The sequence below is a fragment of the Corvus hawaiiensis genome, chromosome 5, assembly GCF_020740725.1.
Source record: "Corvus hawaiiensis isolate bCorHaw1 chromosome 5, bCorHaw1.pri.cur, whole genome shotgun sequence".
NCBI lineage: Eukaryota > Metazoa > Chordata > Aves > Passeriformes > Corvidae > Corvus > Corvus hawaiiensis.
Window position 1 is genome coordinate 39,216,202 of NC_063217.1, and position 22,542 is coordinate 39,238,743.

Below are 22,542 nucleotides of genomic sequence, written 5' to 3' on the forward strand. Positions count from 1 at the left end.
ACTTTACAGAAAATGGCTGTCTTTACATAGTGATGGATTACTGTGAAGGAGGAGACCTATTTAAAAAAATAAATGCCCAGAAAGGAATCCTGTTCTCTGAAGATCAGGTAACAGCAAACTGCTGCTATAGTGTTTTGTTGCAGGATACCTTTTCATGAATTTTAAATTATTTTGGTTCTGGTTATAGGTGTGGTTGCTTAATCTAAAAGGATATTCTCAAATAGTCATTCTTGTTGCCATTGGTCAGTGTAGCATCTTAAAAAAACAAAACCAAACTGAAACACAAATAAAAAAACCAACTCCACCAAAAAAAAAACCCAGAAAGAAAATATAGCTGGAAGTCTTGGTTATGTTACTTGACATTTTGCCTGGATGCGTAAGATGCTTTTAAAAAAATTGGATCTCTTGTGAAGGAAACCAAATTTGAGACATGAAAAATACTGAAAGACAACTTGAATATTCTTCAACCTTTGAAATAATGTTTTTAAAGATGTAATGGCATGGGATTTTTGTATTGTAATACTGCTTTTAATATGTCATAAGTATAAAATAATATACTTTGTAACTACAATAATATGAAATATGGAAATATGGAGTTGGCATCATTCAAAGGTCATCTTGCCATTAATAAAAATTTAATATTCTGCTGATATACTTCCGATATATTTTCTTTTTCCACAAAACTGGTTATAAAGTCATTTGTAGTGAAAGAGAAGTGGGAGAGTTTGGAAGAAATGAGAGGATTTTAGGTACAGATTTTATTAAATTAAGTAAAAATAAGTTATGTAGGATTCAGGGTGGGTTTTTTGTTAGCATTGTCATGTTTGTTTGTAAACTGTTTCTATGCTTTTATGTCTGCGTCCAGTAGGATCTCAATTTACCTGGGATTGGAAAGCCTTAGTAGTATATTAGGTCTATTTATAGTATTTAGAAAATGGTATTCACGAAACATTTGGGATGTAATTTGTAAAAGTTTTAATTTTTCTCATTTGACCTCACTTTTACAAGGAGGACTTCAAGTGGAAAAGTGAAAATTATGCCTTGCATTATACTCTAATTTTGTCATGTACGTACTTCTAAGTAGTGAATGTAAAACTACCATTCACATGGCAGAGTTCTTGTCATTAGTTACTTCTTAAATTGTGATTTTTGCAAATTTGCCAAAAAGAGGGCATTGTTCATTATCTTCTAGTTAGATGTTTGTTGCTTTTCTCATCAAAATCTACTTTGTAATATTTTTCTTTTTAAGATAAGATAAACAAAGTTACTATATAAAATAAGTGTTTCTGTGAGCACCAGTAGGGCTTTCTAGACTCCTAGTGGATTAAATGAGTGCAAGAAGACTTGTTGTATTGGTTACAGCAAAAGTACAATCTTTTAATTTGCAAGTTCCACATCTTAGGCATTTAAGCCAATCAAATCCGTCTTCTTCTAGGTTTATAATACATAATGAAAATAGTAGTCTCAAGCTTAATATCAAATTTGGGTAATAAGCATCTTTCATTAAAAGGTTTGCATTATAGTGACAATTCTATTAAGTTTTTAATTATTCTATGGGATAAATGAAGAGGGTAAAGGGGGGAGGAAGGTAAATCCATAGTTATAATTAAAAATCTGATTTGATAATATCTTGTAAGTGGGGAAGTTTTCAGATAAATGGTGACGTTGATACTGTATTTTCTTTTATGAATAGATTCTGGATTGGTTTGTACAAATCTGTTTAGCACTAAAACACATACATGATAGAAAGATCTTGCATCGGGACATAAAGTCACAGGTATGTAGGTGGCTGTTTTTAAACTGAATTGTCTTTCCAGGTGATTGCATTAATACCTTGCTAGTTTGTTTTTGGAAACATTTCTAATATTGGAAACACTTCTTCAGTCTGCAGGAGATTTATATATTTATACAAACAGATGAGGCTGTTTGATGAAGCTACGTATTATTGATGAAACTACGTGTTACGTATTTATGTGGGGACAGAAAAGGTTATGTTTGACAGTGTGGAGTTTTCTCATTTTAGTGAAGCAGGACTTTTGTAAGTCTGGTGTTCCATACTAGTCAATAACAATGACTTTAGGGGGATTGAATGGTAGAAAACTTTCTTCTTCTCAAGACATGTAGAGAACAAAAAGTGTGCAATTGTATGAATATTTTAATTAACAAACTTCTTAACATTTTTCTATCAAGAATATATTTTTAACCAAAGATGGAACAATACAGCTGGGAGATTTTGGAATCGCGAGAGTTCTGAACAGGTAACTCCTTTTTGATGCTATTTTTCCTCTGACTTAATTTAAGTTGCTTTGATCGAGGAAAACACAATCTCTGCACTTCATGTGAGTTAACCAGTTAACATCTATCCTTATTTTTTTCTTAGTACTGCAGAGTTGGCACGCACTTGCATAGGAACACCGTACTATTTGTCGCCTGAAATATGTCAGAACAAGCCTTACAACAATAAAAGGTACTAATAAGGATTTTAGAAAACATTTTTGGTAAAAATAAGAAAATTAGTTCTTTTAGGAATCTAAAGCTCTTCTAATCAAATAATGGTGAACATCTGTTAGGTTGTCTCTTACCCAAGTAGGTATTGAGCTTCACTGTAGAAGTGGGACCTTAGTAGGTCTGCATTAGAAAGCAATGTCGTGGAGAGATGACTTAGCTTAATGCTCCAAGTTCTAAATCTAGTTGTGTTCTTAATTGTGGCTCTACTTCTGCTTATCTGCACAGTGGTTGTAGTGCATTCATTTTTGCACTAGCAATGTGAAACTATTGATGATGAAACACAGTCATTTGATTATCTAAGCCCATGATGTACACAGATGAATGGCTCAGCTTGCTCCAAAGTCCTACAGATATTTCGCTCTACATCTTTGCTGCCCTGGCAGCAGCCTGTACCTGGCAACAGTGTCCCCAATGTAATTAAATTGCTGTTAGTAAGTTACCCTTCCACTGCACTAAGCTGTTGCATTTATTGCTGTGAGTGCCTAAAAGATAAAAATTGTTACAATTCCTTGCCCGTTAATTTCTTCTACATGGGATTTATTATGCAATGGTATTCTAACTGCATTCTGTAATGAGTGAGGGTAAGGTTAGTCACTGCTAAAAAGAGTAAATTGCCTTTGAGATTTGTATTTGCTGCATTAGGTGATGAGTTTTGTTTGTTTAATTCAAAGACCTCAGCCAAATGTATATATTTAAACAAAAGAAGCCTTTGTCCATATTTTGTCTCATTTCTGTGGCTGAGGTGATTCAGATGAAAAGTTCTAAATGGGAAGCCAAAATAGCATCATCTGGTTTTCAGAGTGGCCTTATTTTGGTTGATGAATTGGTTTTGGGGTTTTTTTTCCTTGGGATTTTGCAGGGTCAGAGAACTCAGGGGAGCTTGTAGACACTCAAAATCCACCCTTTTTCTCTTCAAAAATAGACTTCACAGATATAAGTTACTTGGCAATGTTATCTTAGAACTAAGTTTTAAAGTATGTTCTCTTTGATTTAGTGATATCTGGGCCCTTGGTTGTGTTCTCTATGAAATGTGCACGCTTAAACATGCGGTGAGTAGAAACTTTGTGTGTCTATAAAAGAATAGTGATTTCAAACAGAATTTATTTCTGATGTTACATAGATATATTTTAGTTGATGAAAGGCTTTCATGGTAGCTGTTTGGAAATTACCTTCAGCATTTTCATCTGGGCTTCCTGTGCCAACCAACGTTTTTCATTGGTGTTTTGTTTCATGCCAATCTCTCAGATATCTTGGCACTTTTGTTTTTAATGGATTGTAATAGCTGAAAAAATCATTAGGTGTTGAAATAAAGAATGTTAGGAGTAGTGGGAGGTTTTTGTGAGGGTTTTTTTTTGTTTGATTGGTTTGGATGTCTTGTTGTTTTTGTTGTATTTTTTTGTTTGGGTTTTTTGGTTTGTTTATTTGTGGATTTTTGGTTTGGTTTTTTTTTCCCCAAAAAAAACTTGAATTCATTGAAAGCTTCATTGAAAGTCTGAATTTGGATTTAGCTTTTTTGCAGGTGGAATGATGTATTCCTGTTTAGAACAGGAATAGTGCTTAGAAAAAACTCCCAAGGTGGAAGAATTGCCTTTTTCAATTTTTTTCTTCTCTCTATGTGTATGTGTAGTTTGAAGAGTATGTCTTCATCACTCGTTTTTCTGTTAGGAAGGGAAGAAATTTTTTTTCTTTCCTGTTTCGGATTTTTTTTTGTGGATTTTGTTTTGTTTGGGATTTCTTAGTAGCTATTTTTATTAAAAGAGAAAGATTATACCAACATGCAAATGGAAAGAAATATTTTCAAGGAATAAGGATTTAATTTCATTTCAAGCTTTTGTAATTTCTTCTTGCTTGGTCTTTTATGTGGCAACAATGCTGACAGTGTTGAATTTTCTGAGAGTTGATGGCAACAATTTGTTTTCTGTAAACTGGGTAATATGAATTGTTTTCCTTTTATTGTACAAAGGAATTGAAATGGTGCTGTTTCTTGAGCTTAAGCTGAAGTCTGAGCTTCCCTTGGATTTCACCCTGAATGAGTGTGAATACTTTACATTCCTTCATTTGAAATGGGGGTTTGCTGAAAAAGGCAGAAGCCATGTGGTGGTTCAAAGTCTTTGGAAGAGGAGACCAAGCAGATAATTATTTTTTCCTTAGTTATATATCATTGTCAGTCTAGATCTGGAGAGAAATAATTACTTGGTAGCAACATTTATGTCTCCATGGTATGAAATACTATGTATTGTGATGTGGTTTTAATTGGAATTTAATTGGAATACTTGGCAACAGATAATTTTGAACTTCTGGTGTTGACCTTGAAAATGTGTATGTTGAGGCAAAGGAAGGTGTGTTGTTAGTTTGTTTTCCTCATCCACCTGTATGTGCAGCTTTGCATGTGGACAGACAATAAGAAATATGTAGTAACTGTTTTCTTCCTTGTGTGACACAGTTTGAAGCCGGTAACATGAAGAACTTGGTCCTGAAGATAATCTCTGGACCTTTTCCTCCTGTTTCTATGCATTACTCTTATGACCTACGTAATCTGCTGTCCCAGTTATTTAAAAGGAATCCTAGGAACAGACCATCAGTAAACTCCATATTGGAGAAAAACTTTATAGCCAAACGGGTTGAAAAATTTCTCACACCAGAGGTATGGAGTTAGTTTTAATTCTAACTTTGCTTAAAACATCGTAGGCCTTTCCTTTTTCTCTATTCTAGTGTTAATATATTACATGGAAAGCTGGAGTAATGGTATTCCCCAGAGCTCTTATAGACAGTATCAGTTGAAGAAAAAATAGTTTTACCATGAACTGTAAACAAAAGTCTCAAATTATTAAGTGTTTGGTAGTTTCCATAAGTAAATCTAAACTAACATTTTCTGAAGTACATTGTTTTGTGTGTTTTTCTGTATTGTGAGGAATCACGACTAAGATGTTGGTTTGTTTAGATACGCATCTTTTCATAAAATGCTGCTGTCAATAATTTCAGCATTGCTGCTGTATAGAATTTCTTCAATTCATTTTTTGTTTGTAATTTGGAATGGCCTGAGAGCCTGTTCTGGAAAATAATGCTAAGTAAAATTGTCTTTAAATTTCTTGAGGTTTAAACATATCATATGGATATACCCTCAAAGAAGTTGCTTCCTGTTCCATTTAGAGTCTATTCATATCATCTGATATCTAATAATGTCCTTTTAATATAAATCTAGTCAAAAGAGATCAAGATTAACAGGTGTATAATAGTACTGATAGGAGGTAAATAGATACAGAAGAGAAAGGACATGGAGGAAGTGCTGTGTAAAGAATTCTAATGGATTCTAACTCACAACTAAAGAAATGCCATGAAAATGCCATATATAATTGGAATTTCTGTTGTGTTGAAATAGACTTTCAACTTCAGATTAAAGTCGCAAAGAAAGGTAAAATTCAGAAATCTTTACAGATAAATTTGTTCTAACTTTTGCAACAGTAGTAGTTTGATCTGATTTTATTTCCAGTAGATGGAATGAAATTTTTATTTGGAGTTAGTCAGTCAAAGTATAATTAGTAATAGACTGTCTCTATCACCAGATGGTGATACGAATTTGTCCTAGACTGAGTATGAATACTTAGCTTGCTTGTTTGACTTGGAAGTGCTATCTGATCTTAAAAACAGCAACAAAACCCCCACACAGAAAGCACCTTTTACTAAAGGCATAAATCACTGGTACATGCATATTCAGCTGGAGGTGGTCATTCTGTGACACAGCTGTAATGCTTATTTTCTTTGAGTATCACCCTTGGCTAGTGCTGTTGCTCTGTTTTCCTTAGTCTAAGCTTCAAAGTTATTTCATAGTTGACATCTTCAAGATGTTGCAACTGTTGCTGAAATCCTGTTCTTCAATGTCAGGAAATCAGTCTTGTAGATTTATGTAAATTCTTTCTTAATCTTCATAGTTACTAAGTTGCATTAAAAAGTGGATCTAAATTAGCACCAATTTTTAAAAAGAAAAGGGGCTCTTTGAAAGATACTAGAGAGTCAGGTTTCTTTTCTGTCAGTAAAGGTGTTATCTTGGAAACATCATACTTCAGTTGCTACAGCTTACCGCTCAAATAAATGCTTCAAGATGACTGAAATACCATTTGTAGGAAACTGTTCTCATGTGTGACTTCTGACTTACAGAATCTTTGATGCCAGACTGTACAGATTAAAAAGTTGATGTACCATCATGTGCAGAGTCCTAGGTTCTGCACTTTGGTTCTCGTGTTGGTTTTTTTTCAGGTTTAACTCCTCAGCATCCATTGTAACTGACTGGTAGACTCTTAAACAAATCAAAGGAATTTGGGTAGTTCAAGATTCTGTAAAGACTATTCCTGAGCTGACACTTTTCATTTATCCTTGCTGCTCTTCCTTGAATTTTTTCATTTCTACTATGTAGGTTTTGAGGTGTTTGGGTCAGAACTACCTACAGTATTTAAGATGATGGCCTATTAATATTTAAATATTTTTTGTCTAATCTCAAATTTTTCACCTCAGTAAGACTGCTTTCTGTATTTTATTATGCTAATTTGATATGCCTCACAACAACACACCATGTATGTTTTTTCCAGATAGCCACATATGTGGTCATCTTTCCATCTTGAAAAGGATTAGCAACACTTTTAAACTTCAAACATATTTAAAGGACTATTTTTTTTGACACAAGCTGTATCAGAAATTGAGGAGAACTTTGGCAACTAATCAGAAATCCAAAATGAATTATGCAAAAAAATTGCATCTTCTAGATGCAATTTTCTAGATTCTTGGCTAGCTCATAAATGAGATAACGTGCCACCCAGAAGTCAGACTAAATTGCTTTTTAAAATTATTTGAGTAATTATGCCAAAAATGTTTGAAAATACTCCAGCTTCATATTGGTGGTAGTAATACTAGATTGAATGCATAAGCTTGAGTACTCACTTAAATTTAATTTACAGTAAATGCTATTAGTTAGATGCTTACTGCTAATGGCACACTTGTCTGAAAATGAGTTCTTCCTAGCTTTGGTCACAAGTATTGTTGACTAACTCTTCAACTTGTTTAGCTTATTGCAGAAGAATTCAGTCACAAAATTTTCCACAAGTTTGGACCACATGCTTCACCAGGTAAGTTAGTGTCTACACTGCTTTTGCATTCAGCTCTGTGAAGATTGTGTATATAGCTTTGTTCTTTACCTGGGGTCTTTTTTGGTGTGTTCTTATACCCAACTGTAGAATTTTCAGGAAAAAAGAGAGAAGCAATTTCCTCCCCTCACCTGGGGAGCTGAATGTATGTTGGGTACAAATAAGGCAAATACAAACTATGGGCCTGTAATATATGAAGTGTACTTTTTCCTCTTGCAGTATGCTACACTTCCAAAATTTAAGGAGGCAGTGTAGACTGCAAATAATGGGACTAATTCATATGCTGTGATTGTATGACTTACCCCTTAGTAATGACAGTTGGCTAATGAGAAGTACGATTTCTTCCAAAAAAAGTGTGGGAGGTTTAATTTGAGATTCCAAGATAAATCCCTGGCTTCAGTCTAATTCAGTAAAATTTCTGCTAGTGGTAACAAAATAGATTAATTTTATCGAGATGATCTTGCTTCATTTTACTGCATTAATTTGCTTTTTTTTCCCCCTAGATTCCCTTCACAATTATTTTATTTCCCTGTAATTACTTGATGTTCTGGCAAGTGCTTTGGTATCTTTTGAGAGTGTTGCTGTCCTATTCTGTAGTAAGAGAGCCCTGCTAACACAGAATCAAACCCACAATATTGGCATATATTCAGGAACTCTATGGGGAAAACAATATCCCTGAAGGCCATTAAAGCTCTTCCAGAACTCATCTTCTGCTGACACTAACACTGCAGGTTTTAGTCCAGTGTTGTTAGTGGAGACAGGTCTTTCCATTAGGAAACCTTTTCCCTGTGTGCATGACCACTGTACAGTAAAGCAAGGCAGCTGAAATAAGCGGCAGTTATTCAGCTTGAAGGCTTAAGATTCAAAAGCACAGGAATTGTTTTCTTGTATTTCTTACCAAATGTTGAATTTTGGTAAGCTATTTTGGACAACTGGGTATTAATATATCAGCTCATGTGAATGAAATGTTAGCAGTTTGTTTTGGGTTCAGGAGGATGCTCATGCACAAAAAAACTGAAACTCAACTGTGATTGCAAAGCAAATTCACTTTTCTTACTAGCAGTAGCAAATAATACATACTAATCCCTGGATTCCTGCAAAGCTGCTGGGCAGGAGGAGATGGAGATGGAGCATGGTGCTCATGCAGGAGGGGCGGGCAGGCAGTGCACCTTCAAGGTGTCCCCTAGATCGACACTGTGCATCCTGTCCTTCTCACCCCTCCACCCCAGAACCACACCTCATAGCTCCTCCTCAGGAGTGGAATTTTTCCAGTTACCACGTCATCTCACACCAGGCCAGCGTGTGAAATGAGGCCACCACAGCTCGTGATAGCACCTCCATGCTAACAAGAGCTCCATTGTGCATTGTGCCTCTTTCACAGGTTAAGTTCCCACTGAGTGACCAATACATTGTTTCTTTTTCAAGGGACAAGTTCCCACCAGTTAAACAGTAAAGTTTTCTTCATTGTCTTGTCGATGTGCGCAGCAGCAGACCATACATGGCAGGGCCTTAGACACAACTTTGATCCCCGACATGTATTTCACCCATTTTTCTCCAGTTTTGCTGTTCTAAGACCTTGGGAAAGGGAAATATGATACACTCGTCAGCCTGGATAGCTCAAACCCAGGGGGTTTTTATTGTGGGTTTCTTTCTTCTCAGCTAAAAGACCAGTTCAAGAACAAACACTGACTTCAGTTGCACCAGCTCAGAAAATTACCAAACCTGCTGCAAAATATGGAGTGCCTTTAACTATCAGGAAGTCTTGTGGTGCACCTAAAAAGCCTACTGAGAAGAAGCCATTGACTAAAACTAGGCAGGTAAGAAGCTAAGTTAGTTAAATTGAACTGGTTTGTTCATACCTTATTTAAATGCTATAAAAATACTATGTCTTCCTTTTAAAAGTGTCTTGGTGTGTGGACATGCCTCGTGCACCTGCAGAGAAAGTAGAACTAGTAGTTTAAATGCATGCCTTGCTTCTTTATTGGTTGCTTGTTCAGTTGGTTTTAATATAATTTTTATAAACTCCTTCAGGTTTGGGTTTTAATTCCAAAGCTGAGTTAAGTTCGTTTGTTTTCATTTGCTTTGTTGGTGTTAACCACTCTTACAAACATTGGAAGCCTGTCAGGTATACCAAGATCATTGACACTGGATAAGAACCTTTGCATCTTTTTTCCTTGTTCCAAAATGATTTCAAATTTTCAAAATATGCAAACTTTTTCTAGTCATTTCACAAAGTGTCGTCAGCCAGAGAAACTGTGTAATTGGAAGAGGAGTTTCCCAGATTTAATTCCATGAGCTAATGAGAAAGTTTTCTGTATATCATGGAGTACTTCTGATCTTTCTTCCTGTTGTCTTCTCTGTATTCCTTATTACATAAAACTTCTATTCCCTCTCTCTGTATTCCATTAATTACTGCCTGGTCAGGAGTTGTTTATGCTACAGCTAGTTTTGAGCTATATGCACATGCCAAACAACTAGCAAACCAAGAGGCTGCCACTTCAGCAAGAGAACTAGTTCACATTTTCTTCTGAATAAGTAATATTGTTATTGTTGTGGGGTTTTTTTGGGGTTTTTTTTTCCTTCTCCACGGCACTTCAGGGAACATAATACTAAGAGGTCTATCCATCTGTCAAAGTTGTAGGTGGATAGAAAATTATCCTTGAGATACAAATTATCCATGAGGTTCAATAGTTATCAGAGGTTTAGAGAAAAGCTCATTGTTTGACCTTGGTGGCTTGTGAAACACAGTTTGAAAAAGCAAGAAGGGAGAGTGCAGACTTCTTGTGTGTCCTTATGAGATCACAAGGTTTATGTGTTTTAAGGCTTGGTTGCACAGCCATCTATTGGTCTTTGTCATGGGTTTCACCAGCCAAGACTGATTCAACTTGCCCAGAGACTTAAGGTGGCAGGGGAGAGACTGAGGAAATGTCCTCTGGGAAGGATAAAAGGAGTCAGTAATGCTGCTATTTTGAGGCAGTCTTTGTGTGAATTGTACCTAGTGATAAGATGCAGGATAGAAACAATGACTACAATTTAATATAAATTTTCTTCTGAGTCTGAGCTTGCAGCTCTCAGCTGGCTTTTCAGGGGAGCATGTAACAGTCATCTCCTTCATTTAGTAATTATTGTATTAACATTATATTATTACAAGTCTGTAAAGGTTTCCAACTTCTGCAATACTTTGTTTTCAAGTACCCATTTGACAGGATTGTGTGTTGTCAAAAGAAAATACTATGAAGCTCTGTGTGTTCTAGTATGGTCAGAAAAAAAGCTTTAAAAGTAACGATGGCTTTTTTGAGATGATTAAAGTGTACATTTTATTTACTATAGCTGCTTCTTTAGCAGGTATTCTGTGGTGACTCTGTTGTCATAGGTAACAAGAACCTTAGAGATAGAACGAAGTGAAGAACCAAGCAAAAGACCCTTGGATAACCTACCAAATCTTTTCTCCAAATAAGAGAATCTTAATATCTAGGCCCCCTCAAAATGTTACTATAAAGAAAAGATTGTAATGAAGAGTGATGCTACCAGAGAAGAAAAATTAAGACAAAACAGATTTCAAAATCACTGCCTTCAGCTTTTGAGACAGAACTTTTAGTACAGGATGAACAAGTACCCCTAGATCCTAGCAGTGCTTTTCACTTCAAACCTCCTGAATAATCAAGTATTTTAAACCGGATTTAGTGCAGTCAGTTGTGACTTTAAGAATATGTTTTCTGGTAGAATTTTTCTCTCATTCTGGTGTCGTGCTATCTAATTTGAAGCTTCACTTTTTATGCAGGCATTTCCAACTCCAGTGAATAAAATTATTCCAATAGAAGAAAGGAGGAAAATGTTTGAGGAGTCATGAAATCATCTGTTTTCAAACTGAGCAAAAGCCAAGTCCACAGCAAGAATGACAAAATACAACCTTCAAACCTTTCCTCCTTGTCTTTTTTCTCAAACATTATATAGCAGTGATTTTTTTTTTTTTTTTTTTAAATCTTCATGGACATGCACCAACAGCAATAACCCATCTTGACAGAGTAATGTCTCAGTAATAAATACCAAATTATGTGCTTATTTTTCAGGAACCTTCAAAAAAGAAAAGGTTAGAATTGCCTGAAAAAGAAAAACATCAGAGAGAGCAGGTAGACAAGATTCTTCAGATTTTTCTTTATTCCCCCATAGTAATTTTAATGAAGTATCTTGTGGTGTGGTGTGTAAGAATATGCAGTAGTTTGATTTTCCAGTTCGTTAACATGTTCAATCCTTACACATTGCAGATCAGTTTACCGAAGGCAGATGAAATGAGAAGACTGGAAAAAGAAAGGGTAAAATATGTTTAAAATGTGTTAAGAGTGAAGTTCAATTTTGACTTAGTGGTTCCTTGAATTTTGTTTTCCTGTATTGTTTTCTCCTTCAGATGGAACGAATAAACAGAGCCAGGGAACAAGGATGGAGGAGTGTGCTTGGTTCAGGTGGAAGTGGTGTTAAGGTTGGCAGCAGATGCAGAAATGTGGTGCAGTCTGTTCCCCCACCTTTGATTATATGGAACGGTCTTCTCTTTTCAGAAAGATCTGCTCTTGGAGGTCAACTCTTGGGGCTGCCCATTATTAATCTGTGGATAATTTGAGGGAAACTGTAACAGGTCCTCCCCTGGCCTTTTGGAGATTATGTGCAATTTTCATTTTTAATGTTTCCTAAATTTCTGAATCTCTTCTCTTTCTGCCAGTAATGGTTTTCATGCACCACTTTCTTATTTCCACACCTGCTTTTGCTACTTTTCCTGTGCTGAGTGTATGCATGAACAGCTTCTTTCACATTCAAGTTTGTTCTAGAATTTTTTCGTTTCCAGGTTTGCATATTATAGTAATGGACCTCTTTCCCAATATTATGCTTCTAAGCATTCCTTGTTCTTTAGCAACATAAGTGTTTCTATATATTGATAAGATGTTCAGGAGGGGGGTAAAAAATTCTGAGTAAATCTAATTTTTTTTTAATGCAGTGTGCTGTTTAGCCATTCACTTTGTGCATAATTTAATCTGATTCCTATGACAGTTTCTTTTTCCCTATTTGTGCATGTCATAGTTTCATGGAAACATAGCTGTCCTGGAAAGTAGTCTCATCAAGTTAGTTGAATATAAAGGTCTGGGTACTTTCATCAGACAGAGCCAGTGCAGGAATTTAAGTAGTGCTATGGTGTAAATCTATCTGACAATAGAAAGTAGATTGAAACACAGGGATTTGTTGTGGTGGTAGTGAGTCTTACAAAAATACTATGCGTAAACATGTTTAGTAGGGTTTTTGTAAGCAAACTTGACTGAGCAATAAAGTCAAAATGGATAGAGGTTTTATTGCTGTTCTTTGTACAAAAATGAGGAATACGCGAACACTGACCATGTTTCAGTAGCTGCTTATTAAATATTTCATTTCAAAATAGATATCATCCTTTTGGATGTGTGCCACACATCATATGAGTAAAGCTTAAATATAAATGCAAACTTAAGCATACCAGACTTTAAAAACTACAAAGTGCTGATTTAATGAAAAAATAATTTGCCTCCTATGTTGTCATCCTCTCTCTCAAGATCAAACTGGCAGGCACACATACAGGCTCCCATACAACATGATATGCACACATCCTCACATTTGGATGAGAGCTGCATGTGTTCCTGAACACGGTGTTTCTGATTAACTTAGAGAGTTTTACGGTGAACATATGAAGGGTTCTATTATAGCTACAGCTGCATTGTTATCTGTATTCTCAGTTAGCTAGGGAAATTGAGGTCCAGTGAATGTGTCTGTTTTCACCAAGTGTCACTGGTGTAAAAACATCATGGCAGACGTGTGGAAAAAATCATTGAGATTTCTTCTTCAAATTGGATAGTTGAGTACAAATCTTACTGCAGACTGCTAGTTTGCCATCATTCCAGGTTTCCATATACTATTATAGTATTCTTGACTTAATTGTCTTTTTTCTTTCTCCAGCATGAAAGCAGTATATCCAGCAACTCCTGGACAGTGCTTTTGAATAGCGCTGTTCAAGCTTTTGAATAACACAAGACATACAGCCTCTTACGAAGCCACAACAGGGTCATACACTGCATTATTCTGTCCTCCTGTTTTCTTTTTGGGTTTATTCTGGCACCTGTTTCTGAGGAAAAGTAGGGAAAGAGGTGGCAAGGGTTTGGCTTTGGGTTTGTGGTTCTAGTAGGGGTTGTAACTGTCCTCCAGACTGTTGATGAGCACTTGCTTCATATCATTTGCCTAGAGACTGATCACAGTATTTCTTTCAATTTTGGAAACTGAACTCTAATAATGATTGATGAAACCTTGAATAGTGTCTAAAGTAAGACTTTTCCTTCTATTTGTAGAAACTATAGTTCTTGTATAGTTATTTTTATTCAGACCAACAGTATACCTGCATATTTGTTTGAATGCCTGGATTTAGTACTCTCATCTGGCTTATGGGGAGCCATTGATGGGCACTGAGCAACTGAAACTCAGAATGTGAGATAAATTCCATTGTCAAAGACAGTCTCTTCAAGACCTTCTAAATAGGCAATCTTAAACCTGTCACATCTGTACTTACCTGTTTGACTTTATATTAAATACTTCAGACCACTTTGGAAGGAATATTGACACTGTTAAAACAAATTCCATAGATTTACTACCATGGGCTATTTGACTGCTTCCCCCAGGTGTAAAGAGAACATTTTTATGCATGTGCTGACAACCTTAACCTTGTTTTGCCAGTTTCACATTTTCTGCATCCATCCTTGGCTACTACTGTACACAGCGGCTTGAAATTTTTTTTTTTCATTATTTTCACATGAAAATTCTGCAGGAATTCTAATGCTTTGAGAATGACAGGGATAATTTGCATAAAGCAATAGCTTGTGGTAGGTGTTTCCCTGATCTGAGCTTTAGTAGAGAAGCATCTCAATTCAAGTGATGGAAATCCAGTTATAGGTTGGTGACAATGGGGGTTCTCAGATAAATCTGCACTTAGTGCCATTCAGCAAATTTAGAGCTGTGCTCAACTGTTTCCAGCTTCATGAAAAAATGGTGTTTGGCTACAAGTCACTTGTTAGTATTTCAGTTGGAATTATATCACTTTTTTTGCTAAAACTTTGATTTTTGCCATGTAATATTGTCTATCTCTGTTTACACTTCGATGGAGTTGTTATCAGTGACTTCCAAAATGTGTGACAGATGGCTCATGTATAACTAGACTATTTTTAGAGGAAACTAAAATGGTGTTTTATTCTGGACTGCTAACAGAAGAAAAAAATTAATTCATCTATCTTGTAATTCGTTAAAATAGGGGCATGCCAGGGATAAAACTAGGACCAATTTAGAATTGTTGCAGAATATGTTAATATTATTACTCTGCTGAAGAGGTAAAAATTGGAAGAGCCTATTAAAACCAGTATTTGAGATTTCCACCCTACCCCTTTTGGTTTCCAGGCACCATATTATGTCGGTGGAGGTGGTGTTGGTCCTTTTCCTGTGTCTTCTAGAGGACGCTATGAACACTATCATGCTATTTTTGACCAGATGCAACAGCAAAAGGAAAACATTAGAGTAGCTGAAGAGAGGGAAGCCAAGTTGAGGGCGAAACTACAAGGCCGAGGAGTTGTTGAAAGGTATGGCTATCTTGCGTTAGAAGTTACACGTGTTCTGCTTTAGGTCAAAGTAATGAAAGTTGCTGTACGTGTTTATCTACAGAGGAATTCCACCTGGAACACGTCCAGGAGTTCCTAAGGGACCTGCAGGTCATCACCATTTACCTGATGTTGGTGCAGTTAGGAAAAAAGTGAAAAGATTGAAGGAGGTGTCTAAACAAGCCAGTGCAAACAGGTTGGACTGTGATAATCCATGAATCTGTCCCTACATGTTAGATTTTTTGTTCTGTGTCTGGTTTCATTTAGTAGTTGGGCATGTCTCAAAATCACTTCTATCCATTGGTATTGTGCTGTCTGTTTGTGTGTTAGTCCCTCACAGACCACAATTCTTTTAGAGCCAATGGAGACCTTGGCTTCTCCAATAACACAAAAAATAGTTTACTAAGCAAATGTACCTAAAGTAGTTTTCAGACAAAATTCTTGGCTTAATGTGGTTGCAGGTAACAACATAAGCCTTCTCCTTTGCTTTGTTCATCGTTCCACTTTTTGTGTTACCTGACAAGATGCTTCCTTCTCCCATCATATTACTCTTACTGCCTTCTCTGCACCTACGTGTTTGACTCTGTAGTATTGGAAGGTGTTCTAGAATGATCCCAGAATTGCTGGCTCCTGTTTATTGATCGGTGGAAAATTTCTAGGAGCTTTCTTCATTGAGATGTGAATGCCAAGTGCTATAATGATGTGCAACTTCTAATTTGGTATTCAAATAGTGAATTAGAAGATCTAATTCTAGTTACTGTAAACGGGGTTTTTTATATGTAAAAGGTTGTAAACAAGTACTGGATTTTGTTTTTATGTTTTCACTGTTTCAAATAGCTTCTTCAAAACTTCTTTGCTCTCTTCGCAGTTGTGACTAGTAAATGGGAAAATACCATTTTTCTCGAAGTTTAGTACTGTGAACATTACTAACTGACTTTCCTAGAGGGACAAATTTTCTCTCTCATTATTTAAACTTCTTCAGAGCTATTGATCTGTTCCATGGAGGAAGAAATAAATGGAGTTAATGTGAGGAAAAGGAAGTGGCCAAAGAAACCATTTGTTCTTGTAAACTAAATTAATTCAATTTTATGTTCTAATAGAATATGTATTTGCAATTATAGATTTTTTATTATTTAAAATTTGCAGCGATAACATACATCATGCTTAACACTGATACTACAATTCTGAAAGCTCTGAAGTACATTTTATATTCTTCATGGTGTGTTGGGCTGTTGTGAGATAATTAAAGTTCTTCCTGGTACAACCCAGTACTGGAAGGTATCTTTTTTCCAGCTGTATTTTAATGTATTTCCTCCTCTGTTTATTCTCAGTGCTTCTCAGAAAGTGCACAATCCCCAAATCTTGCCTAGATTAGGAAACAGTTTGACTCATACATTTGAAAATATTAGATACTTGTCTGCATCTGGATAAACTGTTTTAAATGTATTAAAATTGAGAGAAACTATAGCAGAGTGCTGCAAATTATAAATAACATGGAGATCGGGAAGAGAAACCTATTCACTATTTCTCAAGTACATTAACTCAGAAGCACTCAATGAAAGCACTGTGCGGAAGTTTCAAAATAGGTAGAGATTGGGGTTTTTTCTGTTTATAAACTGGATTACTATTAGTCTTAAATTGAGGTGCTGTTTCTTAGCATCTTAGTGTTAAGAATTTGTATTTTACTTAGAAGCAATTTTATTATAATATAGCCAGTGTAGCAGTATTTCGGTCCTGTACTTTATTCCTTCAGCTGGAGGCAAAATAAGCATGCATAATGTTTCATTAAAAGAAAGAATTTAAATAACAAGGACTTTGTTAAAGGTAGTCAGTTTAGAGCATATATTGAAGAAGCTGAGAAATCTTCAAGTTGAAGTCTTTCTGATTGTACTACCACTAATGTAAAGCTAAATATATTCAGCATCAACAATCTTTAAAAATTGTCTCAGGCAGAAGTGCAGGCCAGAAGAAATCTAGTTGAAATGTTCTAGCAAAATGAATCACTCAGCTTTAGAGTAAGAAAAAACATTTTCATTAAATGTTCGTAAAATGTTGAAACAAAATGTTCCTGTGAATTTGGTTTGAGACAAATAGGGCTGTCTTGGTTTGGGTTTTTTTGGAAAGCACCTCTCCTCCAACACTGCAATGTTCATGATGTGTGACAAACTTCAGCTGCATGGCAGGGGTTTGCACAGATTTCATTATCCACCAATTGAGCTCTTATGTAATTAAAAGGTAGGGTAAAAATCTTGTAGTGAGTCAAATATATGTATACAAAGATTAGCGTTTGTTTCTTTACCAGTAACGCCTGTGGATTGTCTTTCCTTTTCAGAGTGTTTGTTTTATTGTATCAAAGTGGTTTTATCTCTGTCTTCCTTTCAATGAATTGTAGCATATGGAAAAATTTTCATTTCCTTATTGCTTTGGAGGGGCAAAAAATTAAAATGCAAGGATATTAATTAGCGTGCTAATTATTTATAAATTACTAGAGCTTACTGTATTGCAAAATGATTCTTTCTTTAACTGCTATCAGCATATTCCAGTTTCTTCCTGTTGCTGAACCCCCAGTGCTCCTCAGTTAAAGGAGGCTTGGAAAGGCCTCATCATTCTACCATTTGTAGAATATCTTACACCATTTCTCAGTGTTTCAGGTTTTTTTAATACAAAACTTTTCTGAGTCTACTTCTAACAAATTTTTCAGAATCTGGTTCCTCTATGATCTTATAAATTCACAGTTGCAGGATGCTCAGTTATGGTAACCTAAATGTAGCCTTCTTGTCTTCCCAAGCTGGTCCTTGGCCTGGGATGAAACTTGTCAAAAAACAATCATCTTGTTATGGCTGATTCTAGGGTAGGAAAATTCCTTCACAGACCCTTTGAAAACAAAAAAAATCTCCTAAGATTCCCTAAAAGGAATTGCCAGAACACTCTGAGAATAGTAGCACTGTACTAATTCCCTAAGTGGTAGAAGCTTTTAGTGCAAATGTAGGACAGTCTTGAAAGGCTGATTGGCTCATGTGATGAGTTCTTGCTCATCTCTGAAGGGAAATCTTGAAGGAGTCTTCTTTTTCACAAATTATAACAGTAATGAAACAAGCTGAGACATTCTCAGAAACAATCATACCAAGATTGTGTTTTGACACTCATTTTTGTTTTGATGACAAGGATCTGGAAGGACAACAATACAGTGTATTGGGTTTATTTTTTCAATAGTTCTTTTCAATTACTGAGCCTATTTTTCTCCATTTTGTGGATGTCTGACTTGTATTTTGGCTGATGAAAGGCATTTTTTGAAGATGCCTTACTCATATAAAGTTACTTTTTTTTTCCCGTGTGTTTTAGTTAGAATAAGTGGGGGGGGGAGGGCAGTGGAGGTGGTGGTGTTTAGAGTGTCATATTTCAGAGACTTTCATCTTGCTGTGTTGAAATTACTCAGGCAAAAAGGATGGATAGCTGCAGATAGAGCAAAGCAAGTTGAAGAATTCTGGCAACGAAAGAGAGAAGCCATGGAAAACAAAGCTCGAGCTCAGGGACACATGGTATGAAATCTGGTGTTCCTGTGTGTATTACTGTTCCGGCATGCTTTTTGAGTCTTTGAAGTAGCATCTTAAGTGAAATGCTGACTAAATATTTTCCTTAAGTGTTAAAAAAGAGAGAATGGGATATAAGTTTTCTGCATTTTGTCGCTAATTTTAATAAAACGTAACAGAATTGTGCAGTACATTTCTCATTACATTAAACTTATTGACATAGGAAATTATCTTTGTTTGCATGTGTCTAACTATTGTGAGTTTTAGAACATTCATCTACATTTTTTTCTGTTTATACTTTTGAGTCTTGGTTAAAATCACACGCTGTGTTAAACAGTAACTTGAACCTAGAACGAGGTTTCATTAAACTGATACAGCTAATTATCACACATAATAGTGTGTTCTAGGAAAACACAGTCTGCTTGTTGAAAAGGTATTACAAAGTCATCTGTATTTGCCAATGTTGACCTTTATAAAACCTTTACTCTTTGGAAATTAAGTAGAAGATAGTATCATAAAATGTTCTTTATGCTTATGGTTCTAAAGTCAATATTCTTTTAGGAAGTTTGTTTAAAACATATTAGAAATGACTGTGTTTTGATAACATGGACGGTTTTACTGTTCGAGTGCTTCTCTGCACTATTCACATGCAGTTGAGTGACAATATCTTTGTCAGCTGCTGCAATTAAACTGACTGTGCTGGAGTAGGAGTGAGATGAGACCAGCTGCAGATCTATAGAAGCATCTCCTGAGTTATACCTGATAGTCAGATTATGATTTACAGCCAGGTCTTAATGTCAGGGATTATTTCACTTACAGTAAGCAATTCTTAGGTACTTTGATTCACTGCTTTGATGGTGAAGTATCCTTAGATTAGTATATATGTTTTAAAATACGAGTCTTCCTCTCTAGAACTATGGTTCTGTTTTTTAAAACCTTCAAGACCAGTAAATAATTTTGAAAAAAATGAGCAATTCTTGTTAAGACTGCCTCTTCTTGGAAAAGTCATTAGTAGTACCTGCTTCCATTTTGTTCTTGACTTTGTTGGCATTGATATCAATGTATGAGATCAGTTAATTCAAGATACCCAACTATTCAAGTTAATGTTTCTCAGTTTTCTCTAGTATGTTCAATGAGCCTATATGTTTTGTTCTTAGATGGCTCCCACAATAAAACAGGGAGGTTACTGAACAGCTAAAAAAGTAACTTCCAGATGTTTCAAACTTACAGCTTGAAGCCAGGGTATGAAATCCATTACTGGATTTGCCATTGAAAGTGGAACTTATCAGCAGCTTCCTTCTATTTGTGCAGGACAATAATTTGACTAGCTGGCAGTTGTTCTCATATTGGGATGGGACTGTTGTTTGGACAATGTTGATCTGAAAGGAGAAATCATCAGCTAATAGTCAGCCTTTTTTCTGATGACTGGCACTCATTTACCCAGCTTCTATTAAATATAATTGCTGTCAGTTTTAATTTTCAACTCACAGTCTAAATTTGACTCAGTAGTTGAGTCAATGATACTTTCAGACATCTGTTTTTTAAGACAGCTGCTGACCTAATTTGCTACTTCATTGTAGCTGCGTGGCATTGCAGAACATGAGTCCTGGTCTTTGAAAATTTCAATGTAGGCGGATGAGTAAAATTAACAATCTACAAGAAAGAAAATCAGTTCTCAAAAATCTAGCTTCCAGTTTCTTTCTTAAGAGCAGTTATATAAATTGCCATCAGTGATGGAAATGCCTAAAATAACTTCAATGCTAGAACAAAGAACAATGAGATTCCTTCAATAGTGCCAGTAAGCTTTTGTAAAGCTCAGGAATGCGTATTAAAATGTTAAAAATAAAAACAAGTATTTTCTGAAAAGATGGATATGGAAAATATTCCTTTCCATTTTATATGGCTTAATGGTGAAGCTGAAACCAGCATTCATGGAGCCCTCATGAATGTATAGGAACTACTCTTCCACAAAATGGTTCCTTTAATTTGTTCTCTGATCCCCTCATCACTAAACCAAAGAAGTGCAGTAATGTGCTACTTCCTTGAGCTATTAATTTTTCTCAATCTGAGAGATTATTTAACCAGAATATTTGGATTCAACTTCACTGGAGTATTTACTTACTGATGGCTGTCTACACACAAGCATGCAAAAGCTAAAGCCCCTGCCATTTTATAAGGCAGAAGGTCTTATCACATATATGTATGCTTGCTGTCTTTATTGTACGTTGCACTAACAAATCAAGGAATTTTTAACCTTCAGCAAAGGTTTGTGGTATATCATTAGTAAATTAATTCATGTATTTTTTATTTTAATCTAAGCAGAAAACATGGAGTTAAATGATTCTTGTACTGTTCTGTACAGAACTTTTTTAATGGTTGAAATCCTTTTGGTGACAGGTCACAGAGGACATCACATGAACCAGGTGTATACACTGCATGTGTATAAGACATTTAGCACAGCTTGTTAGGTGTAATGCATATATTTAAGTGCTTTATTAGATTTTTGAGTCATCATTGTTAAAAAACCTTAATCTAAGAACATAAAAAGATTCCACTTTTTATTTTAGGCTTATCTCAGCAATGGCAGAAATCCCAACCCTGTGCCACCATTTTTATATAATCCAGATGCAGAAAACTCATGCCCATCACAATTTACGTTTTCTAATATAAAATGGGAAAAATCAGAATTGAGGGGAGAAGGCAACTATATTCTTAGAGCTCTTATCTCTCTCTTTGGCTACTCAGGATTTTTAGTTATTGCTGTCATATGTTTTATGTAAGTGAAAAAGGCTTACTGGTTAACTTCAGAACATCTGCAGATCTTTGATGGATTTGGTTTCTTATAAGTGAACACTTATTGGATAAAGCAGATAATTTTTCTGCCCAAGCCACCTTAAATTTGATACCATTAAATGGCAAACAGGGTACACTGCAAAACGTGGCAGATACCTATGGAGGCAGGTCCATTTCTGCAAGAGGAAGGAAATCCAGAAACAAGGAGGAAGAGGTATGCTTGCCGCATGTTTGCCACTTTGCTCATCACAAAAATTACACTATTTTGCCCTTGACTGTGCCCAGTTTCCCTGCATGGTTCCATCTGTGTAACAAAATTAAAGGACTTAAATTCTAAATTTCTAGGAAATAATTTACTGTTAATCTATGAAAGTTTGGGTGTGTTTAATTGTTTTGGTTTTTAAAATAATCAAAATTATAGTTCTGTACATCAATCTGTCTCAAAGAGGTTCTTGAATTTGATACATATAGGTATCACTATATCCTAATGCTGTTGTGATAAATACAGCCTTTCCGAGCTTTCAGCAGTATAAACTGTAGTTATAATTAATACTGGGAAATGTACATTCTTATTTTCTTTCTTTTCATTACATGAGAATTTTTCTGGAGGTTAGTAAATGCTAGTAAAGTGATAACAACAGTTTTGGGGAGTGGTTCACCCATCTTATTTTTTTGTGGAATCTGATATATTTTAAGTTAACCATACTGGAGAGAGTTTCCATAGAGCTGAAACTTGTTTCATTTCTTTGCCTTAGGAATATTTGGCAAGATTGAGACAGATCCGGCTACAAAACTTTAATGAACGTCAACAGATTAGAGCAAAACTTCGTGGAGATAAGGTTGGTTGAAAAAGAATCTTAAATATTTATCGAAGTTGATTGTGGGGTGTATTTTTTTATCCCTGGTGAAAGACTTTTGTTCTAGGCA

At 35.5% G+C, this 22,542-nt stretch overlaps 1 protein-coding gene across 14 annotated transcripts in view; it reads left to right on the top strand.

Annotated features, from left to right (window-relative positions):
- Window positions 1-22,542, top strand: part of NEK1 (NIMA related kinase 1) — a 46,953-nt gene that overhangs the window by 5,382 nt on the left and 19,029 nt on the right. For 7 of the 14 annotated variants that reach the window (XM_048305371.1, XM_048305373.1, XM_048305366.1 and 4 more), the window contains 16 exons: window positions 10-107; window positions 1,694-1,777; window positions 2,191-2,258; window positions 2,381-2,467; window positions 3,503-3,557; window positions 4,952-5,152; window positions 7,565-7,625; window positions 9,303-9,460; window positions 11,714-11,773; window positions 11,909-11,956; window positions 12,049-12,120; window positions 15,096-15,274; window positions 15,357-15,488; window positions 18,729-18,831; window positions 21,746-21,829; window positions 22,371-22,454. In XM_048305371.1, coding sequence (XP_048161328.1) covers window positions 10-107; window positions 1,694-1,777; window positions 2,191-2,258; window positions 2,381-2,467; window positions 3,503-3,557; window positions 4,952-5,152; window positions 7,565-7,625; window positions 9,303-9,460; window positions 11,714-11,773; window positions 11,909-11,956; window positions 12,049-12,120; window positions 15,096-15,274; window positions 15,357-15,488; window positions 18,729-18,831; window positions 21,746-21,829; window positions 22,371-22,454 — 1,574 coding nt within the window. The remainder of the gene's footprint in view (window positions 1-9; window positions 108-1,693; window positions 1,778-2,190; window positions 2,259-2,380; window positions 2,468-3,502; window positions 3,558-4,951; window positions 5,153-7,564; window positions 7,626-9,302; window positions 9,461-11,713; window positions 11,774-11,908; window positions 11,957-12,048; window positions 12,121-15,095; window positions 15,275-15,356; window positions 15,489-18,728; window positions 18,832-21,745; window positions 21,830-22,370; window positions 22,455-22,542) is intronic. The other 7 variants (XM_048305370.1, XM_048305372.1, XM_048305375.1 and 4 more) reach the window with 5 other exon arrangements.